General features: G+C 34.3%; 1 protein-coding gene across 1 annotated transcript; it reads left to right on the top strand.

The window, feature by feature from the left end:
* The first annotated feature begins 1,968 nt into the window (after positions 1-1,968).
* On the top strand, positions 1,969-23,236 carry LOC149781979 (cyclin-D-binding Myb-like transcription factor 1). The gene is made up of 4 exons (XM_089936165.1): positions 1,969-2,037; positions 7,908-8,180; positions 14,738-15,022; positions 21,988-23,236. Exons 2-4 carry the CDS (start codon positions 7,931-7,933, stop codon positions 23,124-23,126), a joined length of 1,674 nt encoding a protein of 557 aa, XP_089792291.1. The 5' UTR covers positions 1,969-2,037; positions 7,908-7,930; the 3' UTR covers positions 23,127-23,236.
* Positions 23,237-23,577: the final 341 nt, after the last annotated feature.

Genomic DNA, 23,577 nt, shown 5'->3' with positions numbered 1-23,577 from the left:
CTCTTTGTGGCCCAATAATGTCATTAGTTATTAGAACTCCTAAAAGACACCAATTTATCATTGTGCTTCTGAACCTATAGGTCAGGCAGAAGATGGGTAATTGTTTGTGGGTTGTTAGAGTTTTGGAAATGATGATGTTGTTTGGATGACTCCCCATCTTACATCTAACACAAAACAGGATAAGGTAGGTCATTCTCAAATGGCTGACAATTCATGGATATCTAGCAGCATGCATGTGTGACACTAAAATGGAGGAAAGTGTGCAGAACTTGTTCAACTTAGTTTACATATTTTGTAAAAATAAAGGTTTATTTTAAGTAAATGCATCTTGGAGTATGGATTGCCCACCCAGTTAAGTGGATGTGGACAGAGGGGCAAGGGATTAAGTGCCAACTGTAAGTAGTGGAGGTCCACTCAGTATGGTGGATTTCCCTCAAGTCAATTGGAAATCCTCTCAATCCATTGGAAGTGTGTGTGTGATTAGGATTTTTAACGTAGCTTTAACAATTTTTCAGTCATATCACTACAATGTCTGCAGTGTGGCAGTTTATAGTGGTCTAGCACTGGGGCATCATGCCACAGACATACAGCATAATGTCCCACCCAGTCACATTATCCTGACACCAGGCCGACCAGTCCTAACACAAACCTATTAATGCTGAGCGCCTAGTGAGGCAGCTGTTATTACCATTTTTGTAAGTCTTTGGTATGACTCGGCCAGGGATCGAGCCCACGACCTCCTGCTTCCAAGGCCCCAGTGCTAGACATCACTATAAACTGCCACACTGCAGACATCATAGCGATATGACTGAAAAATTGTTAAAGCTATGTAAAAAATCCAAATCACACACACACTCTCCCAGCCTACACCCCACCTCCATAGCATAATAAACATGATAGAGTAGAAGTCATTATGACTGTAGCATTAGAATTAAACACTTTAATTATACATGAGTTTGGAGTAAAAAAATGAGTGATGAAATTAAGACCCATTCAGAAAAGAAGTGATCATTGTCAATGTCAGTTGAGGAAATATAAAAACAAATAAGTACTGTTGAATAGCACTGATACACTTTTGTTATAATTAATAATTTAAAGCATGCTCCATCTAGGGAAAGTAATTTTATACCTGCACATGGTGCTACACTGTACCTTACTGTATCACCAGCATATGGTGCCATATGATGTACCCTACTGCATCACTGCACATGGTGCTATGATTGTCACCAGCACATGATTCTATGATATTCTCTACTGTATGACAATGCACATGGGGTTGTGGTGTACTTTACTGTATCTGACTATAAAACACTTCTACATAAATCTTATTGACAACCATGCTCTGATGAGCTGTCTTTGCTTATATAGGCAGACACAATATATTAACATTAATTTCATTTTGAATTTATCTGTTATTTAACTGGATTAGCATGACAAGAAACTCTAAGACTTTAATAAAATGATGTTATTTTTGACAATATTTCTAAAAGCATTTCAACAGTATTAATTTGATGTAAGACACTTATTTATTATAATCTAATATTAATCAAGCAGTTGTAGTTGTAGTTGTAATAATAATAATAATGATGATGATGATGATATGTACATGGAAGAAAATGCATGTCAAGTAACAAATTAATATTGGTTCCAAAACTCATAAACTAAATAAGAAATATGATATACATGTACTCATATCAACTCTGTATATATCTAGTTTCTTTAAATAAAAACCATTTTGGCTTCCCAGACATATCACCAACAACCTGTTCAATGATGTATCTTTCTGTGTCTGACTTCCAAAATTATTATTATTATTATTATTATTATTATTATTATTATTATTTATTTTTGGAATCGAATTATTGGCTGTAACTGATGGCCACTGCTTTTCTACTATGCACCTTTGTTCCGTGTTTTAATGTAATCCCTTTTTTCCAATCGAAGCATCCTCGGCTTTTTCAGGTAGACAAAACATAGTATCGAATACCACGTGTTTAAACTATGAGGCACTTGAAGTGCATCACGCACATTTTGTTGGTATTTTAAATATATTATTTGTTGTATGTAGTCAGGAATGTTCTTGTAAGTTTTATTATACAAGTTAAAAACAGATTTCATGTAGCTGATAAAAATTTTATGATCGTCACCCGTCATAACATTGTGCCCATAGCGCATGGAGCACAGGGGCTCGTATCTTTGCTTAAAATTGACCTGTCATACATATACTATAAAATAACTACAAGAGAGGACACTTTTCTCCTTTCTCGCGCGACCCATTTCACAATAAACGTTGTTATTTCAAGCTACATTTTGCGTAGCATAATAAATTTGGTACCGATGTTTAGCTTGGGCATTCGACTGTGTAACCCTATCATTCCTTTAAGGAATGCCAAATCATTTACCAGTGGTACCGCTCGACATGTACTAGCTACGATGTCGTAGCCTGTCCACGAGGTACGAGTAAGGGTACTAATATTAGTACTAGACATGTACCTGATCGCGCCCTTGCAAGAACAAAGTGCTGAATGGAATACTATCCTCTCATTGGTTAAAAATATTAATTCTTTCTTTTTCTTCCATGATGCTATGTCTGGTACGTTATTGATTTTCCAACCACTTGAGATTTTTCCCAAATTTCATTTTTTGCATGTGTAGATTTATAACTGTTCTAATTTTAATATATTACATTAGTTCTGAGGATTGCCTAAAAATGTCAACAGGTATTGAAAAAGTAAAATTTGGTTAGCATTAATAAGCATTTTAGCTTCATCTTTTAAACTAATTTTGGTAAAAAAATTACTTCAGAACATAGAATCCTAACAAAAAATTTGTAGCAGAAACATCTTTTTGGCATAGTGTGAATGATGAGGCTGCTAACTGCAGAAAGTTTGGCAATTGGGGAATACTTGAACTGTTACTGAGGCATGTAGAAAAAAACTTTCTATTAAATGTTAAATACAATATGATTATTATAATTTGCACATTAGTGATTTGGATTTCATATTGATGAGAGAAAGATAGAGGGGGAGAGAGTGAAATATGAAGAGTTGACATTTGTGGAATCATTTGCTGAAAATAAAAAAAAAAACAACCTAAAGAAACAGCTAGTAGATCTGTTTTGAGTGGAGATGTATATAAATAACATAACACTAGTTTCTGATAAAGAAAACATGCCACAATCAAAGATTAATCATCATGCTAAACTGGATATTGTCAAGTTTTATAGACATGGTCTAACTGCTTGCAAAATTGTTTTGAATTCTCTCATATCGTGGACTTTGTATCATTTGGTCAGCTGTCAGATTCCATATAAAGCAGTGACCAGATAGAAAATTAATTATCAACGCACTGCTACCACCTTATAAATGTATGTGTAAGTTTCAGCTATTATGACACTATGGTCTTAAACTAAGTAACAGAAGAAGCAAATAATCGAGTTTTGTTGTTGTTGTTGTTGTAGGGTTTAATGCCATTTTTCAGCACACGATAGGCCATACATGGCGGCCAGTATTAATGGTGGAGGAAGAACCCGGGAAAACTCCGGAAAGAACCCCCGACCCACGAGAAGCCACTGGCAAGCTTTCTCACATACCCACATTAGCCAAATCCGAGACTCGAACCCACGCAGACAGAAATCGAGTTTTGTAAAATTCAACAACTAATTTCTTTCCCTTGAATACAAAGTGAAAATTTAAAAAGAACTTACAGTATTCAGAATTAAATCCCAAACAGTCCAAAAGTTATATCTCCAGTCCTAATAAATACAGTTTTAGTTAAATGTCAGTGGTATTTGAAAAAAGATGTAGTGCTGAAGGTGTTGCTGTGCCTCTAGTCTTGAATGTACTATATACCAGTGGCCTGAAGTATGTTGATGTGCTAAGTTTTCCAAATAATCACAGTAACATAATCCAAGATCTCCTTTTCTGAATTCACTATAATTACAAAATAATTTTTCTGTCCAAGAATGTTTTTGAGTACTTTGTAATCCCAAATAATAATAATTTGAATAAATTATTCCACCAAAAGTAAAAACTGAACATAACAATACAAATGATTTTGCATCTGATGTTATTGTAAGAATGAGTAATTTCTCAAGTAAACAAGATTATAAACCCCCTCTACTTGACCTAGGTCACAATTACCATTTTCTGGATATACTGTCACTTAATGGAATTTTCCGTTATAGAACACTGGGTTGTCAACAAGACAAAATCTGTTTCTAGAATTATAATAAGGAATGTGGTAAACATCAGGTACAACTGGCTTTTCCATGGGGAATATCAGTATTGTAGACCCAGACTGAAATAAATCTTTTTACCATCTATTGACAATGATCCTACTCTTTAACTCATTGAGAAAATATCCACTATGTATTCTGTTGTCCACAATACAGATGTTACTTGTCAGGCACAACGTGAACTGGGTTTGGACAAGGTCAAGTCCAAAATACAATTATATATATATATATATATATATATATATATATATATATATATATATATATATATATATATATATATTCATGGAGAAAAATAGCCAACAAACAATACAGATTTAATATACATGTATGTAACACAGCATACTGTTCATGGTCATTACAAATGTAACAATGCTACCAGGTCCTGTACAGACGTCAAAAGGGCACTGACTGTATTTGGCACTGATATAATCAATGCCACTGTGAGACGAGTCACATGTGATGCAGAGTGTGTCAAGTGTGTCGGTGCACAAACAAGACATTGCCAGTAATTAGAGACATTGAATAAATTGATATGTATTGAATTCTCAAATAGTCTCCATGCAAAAAATTGTGCACTAGATGAAAATTTGATACTAGATGTTTTGATTTAGTTCACAAGTTCTTATTTCTATCACTGATTTTTCTTTTACAAGAACCAAACAACGAAATAACCTTTACATTAAAATAGATTGATGATGATTGATTTTAGTTGATCTATATTCAGAATTTTAGCTTTTATTATTGCTATTCTTTCATGAACATGTAACAGTTATGCTGGTTATGTGCTGTGCACAATTAAACATGTGTACTTTTTCTTAAAGATTACCTCAATTTGTAGGTTCGCTTATATCATTGAAAAAGAGTAACTTGTGAATGTGGATCACAGTTAATGAAACAGCTATTAATGACTCTGAAATATTATCTGGAAGAATGTGATTTGGTTGAAAAAATAAATAAAGCAAAATCTGCATCTAATATGTTTGAGAAGAAACAAGGATTAATGTGATGCTACCTATTTTTCTTCAGAACAGTCCATTACTTTTGTTCGCTGGCACAGCATATAGGACAGGTATCTGCCAAAGTACCAATGGAATCTTCCTTTGACCTGTACTGTCAAACAGGGAGCTTTCAGTGCTTAAGAAACAAATGTGATCAGTGTGTGGCATTTATCATGCATCCTAAGCCAGCATCAAACATCACATGTAACAATACTGATTTGGTAGCTGAGGACGTGACCGCTGATCTTGCTGTTAAAAATATAAGACTATAAAGGGAGGGGGTGTTACTGAGCAAAAGCGGGAATATACATGGGGAGGAGGTAGACAAAATACACTATACAACAAGGGGGATTGGATTGAAAATGGCTTATTTTTTGCATACATACTAAATGAAAATGTTTAAAATCTGCTGAATTATCACACTTTTTCAGCATCAAAAGTAAGCAAATTGTTCATAAAAGAGAAAACAGTGTAGAGCATGCTTGCAGGTGTCATACATAGTAAAACATGCCCATTATATCGAGACCATGCCCACTCTGCAGTGGTCATCAAAAAAGTGGTGTGCAGAGCTATTTTCTCAGTGAGCCATATTGGCAACTACATCAGAGGTAGTGGAGGTTCTTTTCTTACTCCACTCCCACATTTGGGGTTTCAAAATACTGCACTGTAGGGCCATTAGGAAGCATAGCCTTGGTGCAATAGCAAAGAGGTAAGGGCTGCAGGAAGAGAAGGGTGGCAGATCCAAAAGGCAAAGTTCGCATTAATATGCAATATATACAGTGCATTAAATTATCAAAGTAAAATATCAAATTTTGCATCTATTTTCCTTTTAAAGAGGATGGTGAAAAGAGAAAAAGATACCTATTGTTCAGTGATCAAATTTACGTTACTATCCACAGAATTGCAGCCAAAAACTCACAGGAGCCTTGAAAAACATGAACATTGGAATTGTTATTGCCCACTCTGAAGCAAATTTTGATTCTGACTATATCCAGGTCCATTATTAATAAACATTATTAATTTTATCCAATGATTTATCTTTTAAACAGATAAGGTAGCTATTGGAACTCCCATGGCAAGACAAAATTATGCCTCAGATGTAAAAATCCTACATTTTGCTCATTGTAAATATCTCCACCACCCCCAAACCCAATCTATTTGGAAAACCTTGGCTGTTTCTGTGATTGGATTGATTGTAGATTTAACCTAGAGGTTACAAATGAAAATAGTTTTATTATTTGTAACAACTTGGTCAATCCTTTCATAATATAGCTGAAGTAGTCAAGATTGCAGCTATTGATTTTCATTAGAGGTATGATTCGTATAATTCACCTCAAATTTGTGAATGGAAGACATTTGCATCATGGGAGTCAATCCATAGGGTTGTAGATTTTTGGTAGATTATGAAATCTTGAAGAAGTTTAAGAAATTGAAATGTCTAATATCTGCAGCTGGTATGCTCGCTGATAGATAGAGTAAAAAAGCAAATCATGACATTTGTTGGAAAGAATAGTGAAATGTACATAAAATGAAGCACAATCATGGAGTATTTTCGAACTTTCCTAATTATATAAACCACATTGACAGAAAAAAATCCGACATTTTGTCAGAATTATTTACAGTAACACCTCAAAAAATTTGCAGTGCCTTCAAAGGACATTGCCGGGTTTAAAGTAATCACTTGTCTCCTAGTTCTTTTGATATCTACTCTACTTATTCACCAGTCATGAATATATAAAGCAAATGTTTTATTAAAGATACCGTAGTCTGTGCCCAATAAAGGCAATGACATGTTCAAAATTATTTTCTTTTTTCTCACTTGCTCAATTGCTTTCTCTTCTCTTTTTCTCTGATGCCTTTATAATAGTTTTAATCCTGTTGTCAGTGTTTATTCGGATTTCTGATCATTTCATTACTTACGTTGTTATTTATAAAATAAAAAAAATAAAAACCAACAACATTATGATGAACATTAAAGCCTGTCTGGAATGTAATGCTTTGTGGTTTGACACATTCTAAGAGGTTGATCCCCAGTAAAGTAAATGTAAAACAATAGATGTGTCTATATTTTTCATAATAATTTGTTATCATATACATGTATTGCACATGTACTATCATTTTTTTTAGCTCAAATGGTCATAAAACAAAAGAGATCATGTGATAGCATGTTGTGTGCCATCCAGCGCCTGTCTGTCCATCTGTTAGTGCTAGTTTGTTATCACTACTTTGAAGAAACTACTTGGAGGATTAAAATGAAACTTAGCACACACATTCATCACAATATCTAATTGGTCCTAAATGAAAAAGGTGCTGCTTAGACATCTAGAGTGGCCACCGTACAGTGTCTAGTTGGTCTTTTGTAAAAATATAAAAATATCAGATATCCAATATGACCACCATCTTGAAACTCTTAATTCTGCTCCAGACATAAGGTTTTCACTGATGGCTTGTTATGGTGTCTCTTTGGTAATATATGAAAAAGATGCAGAAACCAATTTGATTTCACAAGATCATTTTGCTTTGGAAAGAAAAAAGGAAAAGCATGCTCAGAAAGAGATAATGATGCTTGTTTCTTTGACAGATGAAGGAAAACAAAGACAAGAATAATTCCATGAATTACCATGATCATACTTTGATGCCATTTTGAAATATTGATAATTCTTTTTCAGCTGTTGGAGACAATAATATTGATATGGCAGCAGCTTCAGAGCAAAGTACATTAAGAAGGAAGGAGAAACGTAAAAAGAGCAAGCACTCATCAAATATTTACAATAATGATGGTGACATTTACAATTTTATGTCAGATGGTGAGCCAAATACCCACGGAGAGGATGAAAATTGCATTACATCAGACATTCACGGACATGTTCTGCTAAAAGAAAAGAGGAAGAAAAAGAGGAAGAAGAAAGACCAAGAATTTAGCAGTGTTGCTGTTGATTATGGTAATTTATTATATAAATTATGCATTTTCTTTGAAATTTTATTTGTTGGAATTTGACTATATAAATTGCTTAAAATAATTTACTTGAGGGTTGTTAATCTCAACATGGCTCTGTTCTAGCCCTCCTTTTCCAGATTGACACCATCATTACATTGGCTTAAAATATTTTATAAGAAAATGGCCTTTGCGTTGAGTCAAGCATTTTATCTTATCTTATTCTCATTTTTATTCTTGTTTTTGTTTTTTTCACAACCTCACATTTAGGTTACCATCCCCCTGGGGTATCAGTATAACACTGATTGTCTTTGAGATTTATTTTATTCTATGTTCTAGATTGAATCATTTATCCCTATCATTCCTTATTTGGTCTGTGGACTCATCCTGATTCTGTTTTATTTTTTAATATAGTAACAGATCATTAAAATTCATATTGAATTTTAATCTGACTTTTGCTATTTATATTCTCCAGAAGGAGGTCAGACACCGGTCTTACAGTGTCTAGCAGGTCCTAAATAAAAATGGTGCTGATCTGGCACCCAATATGGCCATAATTTTAGCCATCTTAAAAATATTATCCCAACTCTACTTGAACAGGAAGTGATAACGATTTGGATTTGTCACCAGAAGACTTCTTTTATGATATCCATTTGGTTTTAAGTGAAAATGACCACAAAAGCAGCCATTTTAAAAATCTTGTTATTGCTTTTTCTCATAAATGGAAGTATTATCTTGAAGATATTGTTACCTCTGCTTCTCTCCAATTTAATGGCTATATCACATGGGGTTTTCACCAGTATACTTCTTATAATACCTAGTTGATTCTAAATGAAAATGGTTTCAGTCACACATCCTTTCTGACTGCTTTGATGACCATCTTAAAACTCTTATCACAACACCCCTGAATGGATGATATTAAGATGGATATTTTACCAAGTCCTAAATGAAAATAGTGTCATACGTCTAGTATGGCTGCCATGACAATGGACTTGAAAATCTTGTTGTCACTACTCCCCCAGAATGGATGATCATTATAACATGGGTTTTTTGCCAAAGTGATATCCAATATTTATATCATATCATCTGATTTGTAAAACTTGTTATTGCTAAAGAATCTCGACAGTTAAAAGGAAGAAATGGTCTTATCTTGAATTCCTGGAAATTTCTTTTTCACACTTCGAAGGATTCTTACTGTTTAAATATTTGCATCTTGCCTAGCTGTTCTTTTTTCCTAATTTTCATCCAGAAAGGCATAAATTTTCTGCTCATTGATCTTTCTGCATTTAACACATTCCTGTGGGAGAGCCATTGAGGATGGAGACTAATGCCTCAGTCAGGAATGTCATTAAACCCTTTGACTGGGTGGTTTCCACCAACATTCAGGATGCATACCTTTACATTCCAATTTTCCTTTCCACAGAAAATACTTTGTTTGCCTGGAGCAGAAAGTTTTTAACTTTCAAGCTCAGCTGTCTGGCCTAGTGTTATGACTTTGGTGTTAAACTAAGTAACAGAGAAAGCAAAAAAAGTGTAGTCATTTAGCATTTCATGCTGGACCAAGATTACCGTGGCAGATTATTCTTGTACCATTTATTGACTATAGGCAGTTTTAAGCAGAAAACATATATCAGCCATTACCAATATTAACAGCTAGTTGACAAAAAATTTCAAATTACAGTCAAACCCGGTTATCTTGATTATGTCGTCGACATAACTGAGTCACGAGATATTAGGGTTTAATTGACTAATATACTGCAGAACAATGATTATGCACCTGAAGCAACCGAAAATGAGGAGTTTTCTAAAAACAAATGGCATTTCTAATGCACAGTAAAAATAATTCAGTCATGCCAGGTTGCATAACAAAATAGATTGGAGTAATGTCAGTGGTTTAAAGTTGTTTTTATTTCCATGTGAAAGCCTCATCCCTTTGGTAGCCTCAACAAGGCAATGGTTTTCTCATGCTGACCAAATCTAGGGCAATTTAAGTACATGTACATAAAAAAGTATTTTCTTTTTTTAGTGTTGACTTTATCCAGTAGTAAAATGTAACTGACCAAAATTGTGCGTGAAAATCATCAGATCATCAGAGGTTCTTTTACTGTATGCCTGGTTTTACTGATACTAGTTAAAAAAGAATGAGGATGTCTGTACTCATGGACCGACAAACTGTAAAATGTGTTTAAAGTCTTTAAAGTTAACTGTCTCAACATCAAATTCTCTTATGAATCTATTCATACAGTTGTTGCCCCATATCCCTCCCGACTTTGATTAGTTACCATTGTCAGCAACACAGTGCCAAAAGGATAGTTGGCATATCACTTTGATGGATTGCAAGGCTTTGATATCCGATTCAAGATAAAACAATACAAATGAAAGCACTCCTCTTTCTGTTTCATAGATGTTACTCTTATCAGTCACTTTCTGCTTTGTTCTGTTTGCATTGAGAATCCGTAATCATGGCACAGTGATGAACAGCTTTTGTATAAAAAAATACTGGGTGCTATGACTTTTTAAAAACGTGATTTGTGCGTTTATTTACTCTTTTCAAAACAAAATTAATAACCAGGTCGTTGTTTGGGGGTGGGGAGGTACCAGCTTGGTTTGGAATTTTACTGGTTTCTATTTATTGATGATTGTAAGTCACGTGATATACCCATGCTGAATTTGAAGGTGTACACTCTCTGCAAGTATGGAAACAATTTAACTGTTTACTTTATAAGTGAACTGTGAACCAAAGTTGTGATTTTGTATGAATCAAGTTGGTGACTGACTGATGATATTGGAATGCGATTCCACTATAGTTTGTTCTACAAAGCATTGTGAATTTCATCCTATCAAGTTTCAGGTTAGCATCATTAAATTTAGCTAAAAGTACCTAATTCGTTTTAATGATACAGTGTACAACGATTTAGTTTTAGCTACATTTAATGATCCTGACATCATAATTTACTGAGTTGCAGATAAGATAAAATATGCAATGCTGTGTGGAATAAACTGTATTGTTGTGGTGTGGACGTGTGTCTGTTTTGAATGCCACTCCCTTAAAGGTCAGAAATGCATTAATTCAGTTTCTTTACTCTAAAGTATTGTTTACAACATAATTTTCTCCAATCTATGCAAGATATAAACCATGCATTGATGAGATTGGTTGATCAGCATTTGTACCGGTACAATTTGGTCTTGTACCAACTTTTTCCATCCTTGCCATGTGAGTAGGTACTGATAGTAGTGGAAACTCCAGATCATTTTTGTTGTAAAATTTCTCTGAGATGGATATTAAAAATTGCAGTTTGTCAAACTATGCAAGTCCACATGTTACTTCAGATCAAAACTTATGCCTGACATATCAGGGTTATCGATTTAACAGGGGTCAAGATAATCAGGGAATTATTAGCATAACAGAGATAGAGTTTTGGGGAAGCGGACCAAAATACTCGACATACAGTACATGGGTTCTCAAGATAACCAAGGTTGAGATAAGTGGGTTTGACTGTATGTAAGGAATGCATATATGTCATTTTGAAAATGAGGATCTGTCTCCTTTCTTAGCAACCTTTTGAAAATGCACTAATGTTGGTGAATCATATTCAGGATCCATGCAAGAGGTTGATTAAGTTGAAATAGTCACTTTAGAGTCTGTCGTTTCAGCTAAGCAAGCCCAAAAGGTGACATTCCCATTAATTTAATGATGTTACACATACCCCATTTTGTTTCAGTACAATGCATTAATAATTAAAGTAAATGTCATCTTTTGCATCAGTTTTCAATTCATAGAGGAAGGTAAAAAGATAGGAAAAGATGTCTTACTGTTTGCTTTGGTCAAATTTACATTGCTGTCCACATAATTTTAGACAAAAATACACAGGAACCAAGAAAAACATGTGAAAATTGGGATTGTTATTATCTAAAGTTATGACGCATTTAACATATCTGGCTCCAATACTAATATTAGGAGTCAGTCTGTAGTGTAGTAGATTTTTGATAGATTATGAAATCTTGAAGAAGTTTAAGAACTTGACATGATAATGCTAATTCTACAGATTATCTGCTCAATGATAGATCAAGTCAAAAAGCCCCCTGTACCAAACAAATCGGGGCCTCCAGTGGCTGAGTGGTCTAAAGCACTCTCCATTACGGATCACTGCCATCTCACCTCTGTGTGGGTTCGTGTCTTGGATTTGGCCAATGTGAGAAAGCTTGCCAGTAGCTTCTTGTTGGTCGGTGGTTCTTTATGGAGTTTTCCCAGGTTCTTCTTCCACCATTAATACTGGCCGCCATATATAACCTATCATGTGCTGAAAAATGGCGTTAAACTCTACAACAACAACAACCAAAAAAAATCATGACAGTTCTTGGAAAGAACAGTGAAATATATATTTAAGTGAAGCATGATTATAGACATCTTCACTAGCCAAGGTTCTGATAACCCTATCTATACCTTGGCATATCAAGCAGATATATCTGAGCCTCAGGTCTGTGAATTTCATTGGATACAGCAGCAAGCCATTGCATCCAATCAAAAATAAGTTGTTCAAATTTTAACACTGTTCCTACGTAATCATGTCATGGGGAACACACAACTTGAATGGACGATAAATAAGCAATTTGCAGTGACATTCCATGTCTGCACAAATACCTTTCACTCAGATACCTGTAATGGCTTCCCTCTGGTGTTAAACTTAACAAATTATCCTTTTTAGATCAATTGCAACCACTGTTTTCGGTGGATGTACAATGCACCATGCTATTGGTTAGTTGGGATTATATACCGGGGTTCTTATGGTCTTTGAAGTTCTTTGACAGTTTGGGAAAAATGAAGTAGCATTTTCAAGGCCTTGAAAGTTTGGGAAAATCGAGCAGATTACCCTGAGGTCTTTAAAAATCTTTGAAAATTGAAATAAACCCAAACTTTTAATTTCTTTCAATAATACCAATAAAATTGTCCAAGGTTGTTAGATTCAGATGTAGTCGAGTTTTCCTGATTTCTTTCTTTTTTGACCCGTTCAGTTTCATCGTTAAACAATATTGTAGTATTTTGCATTCGTTGTTTTCTCATATAACATAACTTGTATACAAAATGTTAGCAAAAATATGTCTTGGAAATCTATGTTTTTGGTCATTGGAAGTTTGGGAAAAGTCTTTGAATTTATCATTCAGAATTCTGTATGAACCCTGTATACAAAGGGAGGCAATACATGAAATCCAATAGTTATTGGACAAAGCACCAATATAGTTGTTCAATCCGCCAAATAGAAGATAGGGTTATCAAAATCTTGGCTAGCGATGATGGATTATAGAGTATTTTCAAACTTTCATACTTATGTAAGCCACATAAAGGAAAAAATATATATAAATTAAAAGTTTTATTCTAGATAGTCAATAACTTGTTTTTCAACAGTCTGTTTTTTTTTCTCACTTGTTGATTTGTTTTCTCTGCTCTTTTTCTCTGAAACTCCTCCGGTGGCCTTGTAGTTAGAGCATCCGCCTCGGATGTGGGAGGTCGTGAGTTTGATCCCTGGCCGAGTCATACCAAAGACTTATAAAAATGGTACTAACAGCTGTCTCACTTGGCGCTCAGCATTAAGAGGTTAGTATTAGGATTGGTTGGTCAAGTGTCAGGATAATGTTACTGGGTGGGACATGATGCCCCAGTGCTAGACATCACTATAAACTGCCACACTGCAGACATTTAAGGCGATATGACTGAAAAATTGATAAAGCTAAGTTAAAAATCCAAATCACACACACACACTTTTCCTCTGATGCCTTTGTAATATGTTGCAGTCTTTTTTGTCAGTTTTTATCCTTATTTCTGATCCTTTCCTTGCTTATATTATGATTTATAAAAATCAGCAACAAACAATACAACAGACAGTAACGCCTGTCTGGAATGCTTTGCTTTGTTGTTTGACACATTCTAATAAGTTGATTCCCAATAAATTAAATGGAAAACAATAAATGGATCTTTAGTTTTTTAAAATAATAATTTGTTACCTTATTGGACATGTACTATCATTTTTCTTAGCTCAAATGGTCATAGACCAGAAGAGGTCATGTGATAGCATGTTGTGTACCGTCCAGTGCCTGTCTGCCCATCTGATAGCACTAGTTTGTTATCACTACTCCGAAGAAACTACTTGGAGGATTAAAATACAAGTTTACACATACATATCACAAGGTCTGATTGGTACTAAATGAAAATAGTGCTACTTAGACGTCCAGTATGGCCACCATCCAGTGTCTAGTGGTCTTGTGTACAAAAAAAAAATGCAATCTGGTATTCATTATTAAACTCTTACTGTTACTCCAGATATAAGGTTTTCACTGAAGGCTCATTATGTTGTATAGTTGGTAATATATGAAAGAGTTGCAGAAACAGATTTGATTTTGCAAGATGAAATTGCTTTGAAAAAAAGCATGCAGAGAAAAAGATGATGATGATAGTAGTTTCTTGGATTGACAGATTAAAAAGAAGGAAAACAAAGACAAAAATGATTCCATGAATCATCGTGATGATACTGAAATGTCGTTTGAAAATATTGGTAATTTCTTTTTCAGCTGGAGACAATAATGTTGACATGGAAGCAGCTTCAGAATGTTCAGAGCAAAGTACAGCAAGAAAGAAGAAGAAACGTAAAAAGAGCAAGCTCTCATCAAATATTCACAATAATGATGGTGACATTTACAATTTTATGTTAGATGGTGAGCCAAATACCCATGGAGAGGATGAAAATGGCATTACATCAGACATTCATGGACATGTTTTGTTAAAAGAAAAGAGGAGGAAAAAGACAAAGAGGAAGAAGAAAGATCAAGAAATTAGTAGTGTTGCTGTTGATTATGGTAATTTATTATATAAATTAGGCATTTTTTTTAAGATTTGATTTGTCATAATTTGACTTAATAAATTGATTAAATAATATACTAGAGAGACATCAATCTCATAATGGCTGTCATTGCAAAATAAGTTCTATATCAGGAGTACATAACCTGTTGCTGTTGAGTAGCTTTCTCTTTTCCAGATCTAAAATATCCTCAACTGTACAATGAAAACTCATCCTTCCATTGGTTGACTTTCTGGAAACTTCCAGCATAAAACACATGACCATGGTCAGTGTGCTCAAGCCCTTATTCTTTTCCTGTTGACACTATTGTTACAACTTAAAATACTTTATGGGAATATGGCCTTGGCTTTGAGTCAAAAGTTGTGAATTGAGCATTTTAACTCGCTCAGGTTATTGGCATTTTTATTGATGTTTTTGTTTCTTTTACAACCTTGCAATTATTTTACTCATCCCCCAGGGTTATCATTATAGCACTTGATATCTTTGAGATTTATTTCTAATTCTCCACCTCAATATTTCTTATATAAATGCCATGTATTTAATGGTCACATGCTTCAGTGGGCAGTAGCCAGGTGTTTCCTAACTAAACCCTGTATGCAAATTAAACACTTATTTAATTTGTTGAGCAAGTCATTGTTTAAAGTGTGTGAATCAGTGTTGAAGTGTTTGATGTCTCAGTTAACCTTGCTGTTGTTCAGTCACACTGTCAGACTCAAATGTTAGATCCCTTTTCATTAGTGTCAGAAGGAAATCGTCTTGTTGATTAATTTTTTTGAACTGATCAACTTTATTGGTTATAAGTTTAGATACCCCTAGCTGCTGGTGCAGGTGTATTTTTGGTCATGTGACAATATTCATATTGTCATGACCTATTGTTGCAGTGTAGTACTTGTTATTTTCAGACAGCATTGATGCAGCCAAATGACAGGTAAACACACTTAATGCTTGTATTGCCAAACATGAACTGCTGTGGTACTGTATATAGGTTTGTTGTTATATTTGTGTCTGTCGGGTTATCATATTGTTTATGTAATACCAGTCCAGGTGGGATTATGAGACTGTCCACAGAATTAATAAATGGAAGACTTGAATAGATCCTTAAGTGGCATATATATTTCCTGGAGCTGTTTGGGGGAGTCACTGGCCACATAAAGTAAAATTGTCTAAACTGGCATTAAGTTTCAAACATTGTAGGGCTCATTATGTCCTCATAAGAGTGTCCTTCATAAAGAGACAATTTCCATAGTGTTTGGAATATCAGGCACAGTCGGATTGAAATAGATTGGACAGCAAATTGTATCTGTATTCCCAATAACTCCATTTTTGGGTCAGTTGAATATGCATCAATTAAACTGTGGTGTTTCTTGTCATGTTTCTTGTGATCCTCCTTCATTTTGAAGATTTTATGACATTGGTGGCATGACACTCTTAAACCCATATGTGTAATGTTTAAATGTTGCTGCACATAATGACACATTGATGATTCATTTTGATGTGGGGGGCCCTGAGTGGTCTAAAGCACTCTCCGTTACGTATCACTGCCATCTCACCTTATTGCGCCAGTTCAAGTCTAGGATTCAGCCAATGTGGATATGTGAGAAAGCTTGCCAGTAGCTTCTCATGGGTTGGTGGTTCTTTCCGGAGGTTTTCCGGGTTCTTCCTCCACCATTAATACTGGCCGCCATGTATAGCCTATCGTGTGCTGAAAAATGGCAATAAACCCAAAAACAACTAAGTTTTCATTGGAGGAAGTATAATGACATAGTACAGTAATTGGAAAGATAGAGAAGTTTATTGGATACACCAATTACATACCCTATGGCTGGTAGGGATCAGCATCTCTGTTTAAATGTGAGTCCAGGCATTTCTGACTTTATTGAGTCAGTATACTTGTACCTGTCACACATAGGGAAGATATAAATAATGAAATGCAGTGTGACTAGTAACTCTGGTTTAAGCAATCTTCCAAATTCAGAAATATTAAATAATCTTTGCAACCTCAGGAAAAAAGGAAATTAAAACAACTATTAAGTGAATTGGAGCTCTTGTTTCCTTGACCCCTGTGAAATAGCAGCCTTATAGGATGAATCATCTTGAGCAGAAATGTTTGAAAAATTAAATGAAATATTTTACTGGAGAATGATTTACTTGAACCAAGTAAAAGTAACTGTAGTTCACAATGTATTCTTGTGCCTAGACCAAATAATACTTTCCATTTGTGTACTGACTGCAGAAAAGTCAACATTGTCACTAAAATGAATTCATTTCAAGTACCAAGAACAGATGACTGCATTGGCAAAATTGGAATTGCTAAATATGTCACCAAGTTTGACCTTTTAAAAGGATTCTGGCAAATTTCGCTGACGGAAAGAGCAAAAGAAATTTCAGCATTTGCAACTCCAGATCAAGTTTATCAATGCAAAGTGATGTCATTTGTTATGAAATATTCTCTGTCAACATTTCAGATCTGTTAATTTAGGTAAAAGTGAGTTGTTTCATGCTTGTGTCACAGTGTTTGGACATACTGTAGGACACAGTCAAGTTAAACCTGTAGAAGCTAAGGTCACAGCTAACTAATGGAAATTTTGGGTATGCTGAATATTATTCAAACTTTTGTTAAAATTTTTTCCATAATTGCCAAGCCTTTGATCAGTTTGTTGATTAAGAATAAGTTTCATTGGTCAGACAAGTGTCAGTAATCTTTTGACAAATTCAGATGATTTGTCGTACACGAAAAAGTATTTTTTTTAAAAGTAAGAAGAAGAAAAAACTCATAAAAAGTTTATTCTGGGATCACTTAGGTCTTCGCCAATTTAGCAAACTTGGATTGTTTTTCCTTATTGGCTGCAAAACATACCATGTGGCTTTTTTTTAATTTGTTGGCGATATTGTTGGCTGTTTAAACTTTTATATACAACCATTGGTTTGGAGTGCAGAAATTCAGAGTTTCCATGAAAGGAAGCCGCAAACTGGATATAAAATGCACTGAAATTTATCTTTTTTATATAAACAAATTCTTTGTCCATACTGATAAACCATGTAAATAGTGCCTTGTTTTATCATATTCTGCTTATCCTGACATCTAGCATGAGTTCTATATGTTGTGAAATATCTGCTTTTTTGTTGTTGACATTTCTGGTAATGGAGATCAACCAGATGAGGCATTGTCTCGTAATCGATCTTTCATCAGATTTTTGGCTGCTTGCTAGTAATTAATATATTTACAAAGACTGACATTTGTATGTGGATGGTAAGTAAAATTCCTCTTCTTTTCACTCAGAATTAAATCCTTCAGAACACTCATGTTTTCTGTAATAATCTCTGTCATCAGAACACGTGCGTCTCTATCGTCCGTTGACCCTTGTTAATTTTCAGACGCATGCGTGGAAGGCATCACCACGCTGCTACCACAAAAGTAAACAAAATTTTTTAAAAAAATACATCTTACTTATTGGTTTATTCAGTAGGCATGGAGGGACAGTAACTAGAATATTCTAAACGACGGCCAATTCCTTTTTAAAAATGTACCCAGATAAAATAGTTTGCTGAAATTTCAAAGGAAACATTACCTTTGAAGCACTGACTGCTATGAAAACGTACTCAGCAAATGGAAAAAATACCAGTCTCAATCATGCAATACAATTATTTGATGTTGCCGCCACAATAAGAATGGGCATTCGTTTGGTTCTCCAAAGCTGTCCTTTAGCGGTGACTTCAATAGCACATGTACCCTTCATCAAAGAAAGCCTACTTCAATCTTTCAATAACAGCAAAGAACTTTTCTTCAAAGGAAGTCAGTACCAAACTTAAATAAAAGTGATGGAATCTGATGGATTTTTGCATTTTCCAACGTGACTGGAACACGTTAACTGTGCTGTGAAAGTTTCCTTTTTGTAGGGAGAAAGTTTATGTTTACGAATGCTACCAACGGCGGCTTTAAACGCAAACTAACTTTTACCGACTTGGAACGTACATTAAAGTAAATATGCTTTGTCATTCGTTACGTGATTGTACTATGTTTTTCCACTGAATTCAGACCAATATGACCTGTTACAAAATTAATGAATATTTTAAAGCTGTGTGTGCATATTTTTGATGGAATCACTTGTATTGTGGATTCAGTGTATATGATAAGGTTCGCAGGTGAGTACATGGTGTTGGTACTCTATTCTTGCTATACATTAGACATTTATATATAAACACGATTCGCATATATGTACAATTCATGGTTCTCTAAGTAAAGTAAACTATTACGTCTTCTCTGTTTTCACTACAGGTGTATTTCTCATTTAATATGCATCAATTTAAGATGGAAACTGTGCCGACAAAGCACATATTTTACCGTCTGCATTTATTACCCACCCACCCCCACAATTTTTTGGGGGGGTACATTTTCTTTAGCTAACTGACTTGGTTGCATATAACACGGTTCAGTATATAACGCAGTCGGGTTTTATGGCTCCCAACTACTGTTATAGCAGGGTCACACTGTATATTGAGAAATTTACTAGTCCAGCCAAATCTTTACTAGTCCTGTTCACAAAACAATGTTACACAGCTTTCGTGTATGTTTACCGATTCAATTTTAAAGCTGGATGTTTTCTGTTTGGTTTTTGCAAATTACATACACCAGTTACACCACATAACATTTTTTTCCTCATCATAATTCAGCCATTCCCTGTTTTTTGTCCATTTCTTCTGAAACTTTCCATTACGCTTTTCCCTATTATAAGAATTATTCCTCATCATTCTCATTAAACTTTTGCTTTTTTTCCACTGTGGCTGAACACCTATCAAATGCCACATTTTGCCTGTCTTATAAGGAGGGAATTGTGCCTTGTTTTGAAATATGAGATGTTATAGTATAGCTGACGCGAATTATTTAAAGCAAGAAAAGGAATGGCACAGTGTCCTTTATATAAGAAAGTCAGAGCAAGAAACTCGTTTCAAAACACGTGTCTTTGCCCCCTCCCACAATGAAATGGACTCTCCCTAACAAAGACTTAACTTCAGCAGATGTTCTTCATGATCAAAGCAGTGGCTATTGTAAACACTGCTATAAAATATTATCATCAGAAGATAGTGTTAGTTTCAGCTTGGAAAAGGTGTGTTCCTATCAATCGAAGCCATTTGACACTCTGTGTGTTGTATTTAACAGCTCCAATTATGGTATCATAAGTTGTAAGTTTGGTAATTGTTCCAAATTAATCGAACCTCAATGTATTGTTGAAATTAATAATAAGGCGGAAAATTCTCAAATCTCAGATGCCATGCTCAGAGATTTTAATTCCCAACAAATGTACGGCATTCTGATTGGATGCCTCCACGTGTATTCAATTATTTGTTCATTCTTGTAAGGGAAAAATATAAAAACTATTCTTATCATCATAGAAAAAGTAGTTGTATGGAAAGGATGTGCCAATAACGTAATCGTAATAAATTGATCTAATTCTTATAATTATTTCGATGGAAATGTAAAATATGTAGTTTCCTGTCTGTGATGTTGGAGTGTCTGGGTAGCGAGCGAAAAAAAAAGAACCTGAAACAAAAAAAACGTGCAAACTAATTTCTTTGAATAGTTTTTGCCGTGTTCTTTTGTGTGGTATACCGCTTTTCTGTTTGTTACTGTGGTCGAGTGAATAAAGTGTGATACCATGTAATTTTTTCATTTAAGTCTTTATTAGGGAATGGCATAAACAAATGCTGACTATTGATAACCAAAACTTACTAGCCCATCGGACTATTAACATTATGAAAGTTACTAGTCTGACGGGAAATCTGCTAGCCTTGGGCTAGCGGACTACCGCTAATTTCGAGCCCTGGTAATATAACAAGCAGATTGGGAATTAAACCTGGATTTTATATCTTTTTAATCATTTAAACGCACAGTCATTACTGCAATATAACAGACTGGGATTTAAATATCTGTGCATGTATTGTCATTAACAGAACATCAGCAAAATTCTTACTCAGTATGACTGATTAAATACGAAGTTCTGAAAGTTAAAAGTAGATGAAGGAGATTGGAAAGTTAAAAGAAATAATAATTATTTTTGCAGTTACTAGAAACCCTAAATATGCTCTAAACCTGAAATACACTGAAATTTGGATATTTATCTTGGTGTAAACCCAAATATTATATGTAATTGTTTTAATAATTATAATAAGGAAAACAAATTTTGATTTAAATGATTTTTATCTGAATTATTTAATTTTGACCAGTGTCCAGTGCAGTCCATTTAATGATATCACTTGGTTGTACTTGATTTTATTCTTTTGGACCGGTAGGATCAATCTTGAACCAGTCAGAACTTAAAATATAATAGTGAGATTATGGTTATGAGAATGAATCCAGAATGTGTATTGACACATTTTTGGTGGAAATATCATATACTTTTGTGTTTTAAGTGGATAAAGATATAACAGACATCCAACACAAGGTAATTCTGTCAATTCAAGTATGCTCAAGTGACTTCATTACACGAATGGAGTGATAAATAGAAAAATATAAATAATTCCTATAAAAATCACTTAAATCAAATTTTATTTTGCTTTTTATCATCATTCAAACACTTACAAAGCATAATACATTTATCTTATGAGTATTAGGATACAGAATATGTGTATCTCAGTTTTGAGTGTATTTCTGTGTATTTGATGGTACATACAAATATGATGGTACATAAAATTCTGTGTATTTGATGGTACATAAAACTTTGGTATATATGAAAAATGACTCATGATACTGGACCTTGAAGTTTGGTCATTAAAAATATCAAAGTATTAAAAACTGCAGATTGTGCATAAAACCATGTACTCTCTCTCTATCTCTATCTATCTATCTATCTATATATATATATATATATATATATATATATATATATATATATATATATATACACTTCAGCACTCTGTGATCTAAATAAAGTCTGATTATTTATATTGTTCTGCAAACTTTTTCAGAACAAGAGAGAAGTTTAGTTTCTGAGATCCAACATTCATCATCTGCAATGGATGCAGAGCAAGCAGATCTTCAGTCGTCAATGGTGGAAATGAATCATGAAGCACTTGATGGCGATCTTGAAAATTTATTATCGGTTAGTGGAAAAATCATCACCTCAAGTGCATTTGGAAGAAAAGTTTTGAACAGAAGGTCCACCGATCAGTCTACTGAGGCAATCTTGCAGCGTCGGCAAATTCTTGTTACTCATGAGAAAGATGCAATAATTCATCCATACAATATAAATAGTGTGAATTTTGAATTGAAGCATGTGAAAATATTAGAGGAAAATGGAATCTATTTGAGAGAGGGAAAATGGACAAAAGAGGAAGATGACCATTTGTGCAAAAATTTGCAAGAATACCTGAATGCAAATACAGAGTATACTAGACATGAGGTTCTTTGTGCTGAAGACTTTACAGAAAAAACACAAATTCAAAAATTTCTTAGACAAACAGGATTTTATAAAAAGCTATCTTTTAGGATGAACCGAATGATTTATGCGTGCTATAGACGAGCCAGGCTGTTAAATACAGATGTTGGCATGAAAGGGGAATTTTCTGAAGAAGATATATCACAATTGATCAGATTGATAAAACTGCACGGAAATAAATGGAAGAAGATTGCAGAATTAATGGGAAGAAGCCCACAGAATGTAATTGATAAAGTAAAAAACTTAGAGGGCTGTGTAAAAGGCCCTTGGTCAGAGACTGAATCCACACTATTGCGGAACTCCATAGAGTCTGTTGTAAAGCAAAACCATCTGGACATTAATGATGAAAACTTGCCATGGGCACTAATTGCGTTGCGTGTTCCAGGCCGAAATGGTAACCAATGTCGGTATCACTGGTTAGTCAGTCTTAGAAAAACTGTGATCACTCAGGAAAGTAACAAATGGTCTTTCGAGAAGGACCAAGTCTTACTTAACTCTTTGAGGGAACAGAATTTGGAGAATGAAAATGAAATTAACTGGAAGCATATTCAGAATTCTTTAGGGGAGAGTTACTCGATAATGTTTCTAAAACAGAAATGGAATAATCATAAAAAGACCATTCATGGATATAAAGAATTGAGTTTTACTGAACTGCTTGAAGTATTGTGACAGTAATTTTTTGACATGAATGATGCTAATTTTAATTGAATTTGACACCTACTTGTAACAGTTTATTTCATCCTGGTTATGTTAGTTGAATAAAACAACTTGTAACATATTGTAGGCATTTTGTGGATACAATTTAGTTTGATTAATCATCCCTGCCCCCACTTACAACCCATGCTAATACTGATGAACAGTTTTTAGGTCTGATGTCACCTGTTCATTAAATCATGCAGTTGATGCAGACAAATCTGTCCTCAGTACACTTAATGCTATTTCTTGTGGCTCTTTAGTTGTGGTTGGCAGAAAGATCCTTTCATTGATATCATATATTTGGAATAGTTCTGGATTCAATCCTATATTTGACAAGTTTTAGATCCATGTGAAACAACACAATTTTATGTCCTATGACCATTTCTGTGTTTGCAGCTACAATCTGCTGTTACATCAGATACAG

Source organism: Sinohyriopsis cumingii, chromosome 15 (genome assembly GCF_028554795.1).
Source record: "Sinohyriopsis cumingii isolate HCF-2022 chromosome 15, ASM2855479v2, whole genome shotgun sequence".
NCBI classification, from domain to species: Eukaryota; Metazoa; Mollusca; class Bivalvia; order Unionida; family Unionidae; genus Sinohyriopsis; species Sinohyriopsis cumingii.
This window is presented reverse-complemented; position numbering and strand designations above follow the sequence as displayed.

Coding starts and splice junctions, on each gene's coding strand:
- LOC149781979 (XM_089936165.1), top strand. CDS start 7,931: ATGGCAGCAGCTTCAGAGCAAAGTACATTAAGAAGGAAGGAGAAACGT. Junction 8,181..14,737: donor CAGTGTTGCTGTTGATTATG/GTAATTTATTAT, acceptor TTTCTTTTTCAG/CTGGAGACAATAATGTTGAC. Junction 15,023..21,987: donor TAGTGTTGCTGTTGATTATG/GTAATTTATTAT, acceptor AAACTTTTTCAG/AACAAGAGAGAAGTTTAGTT.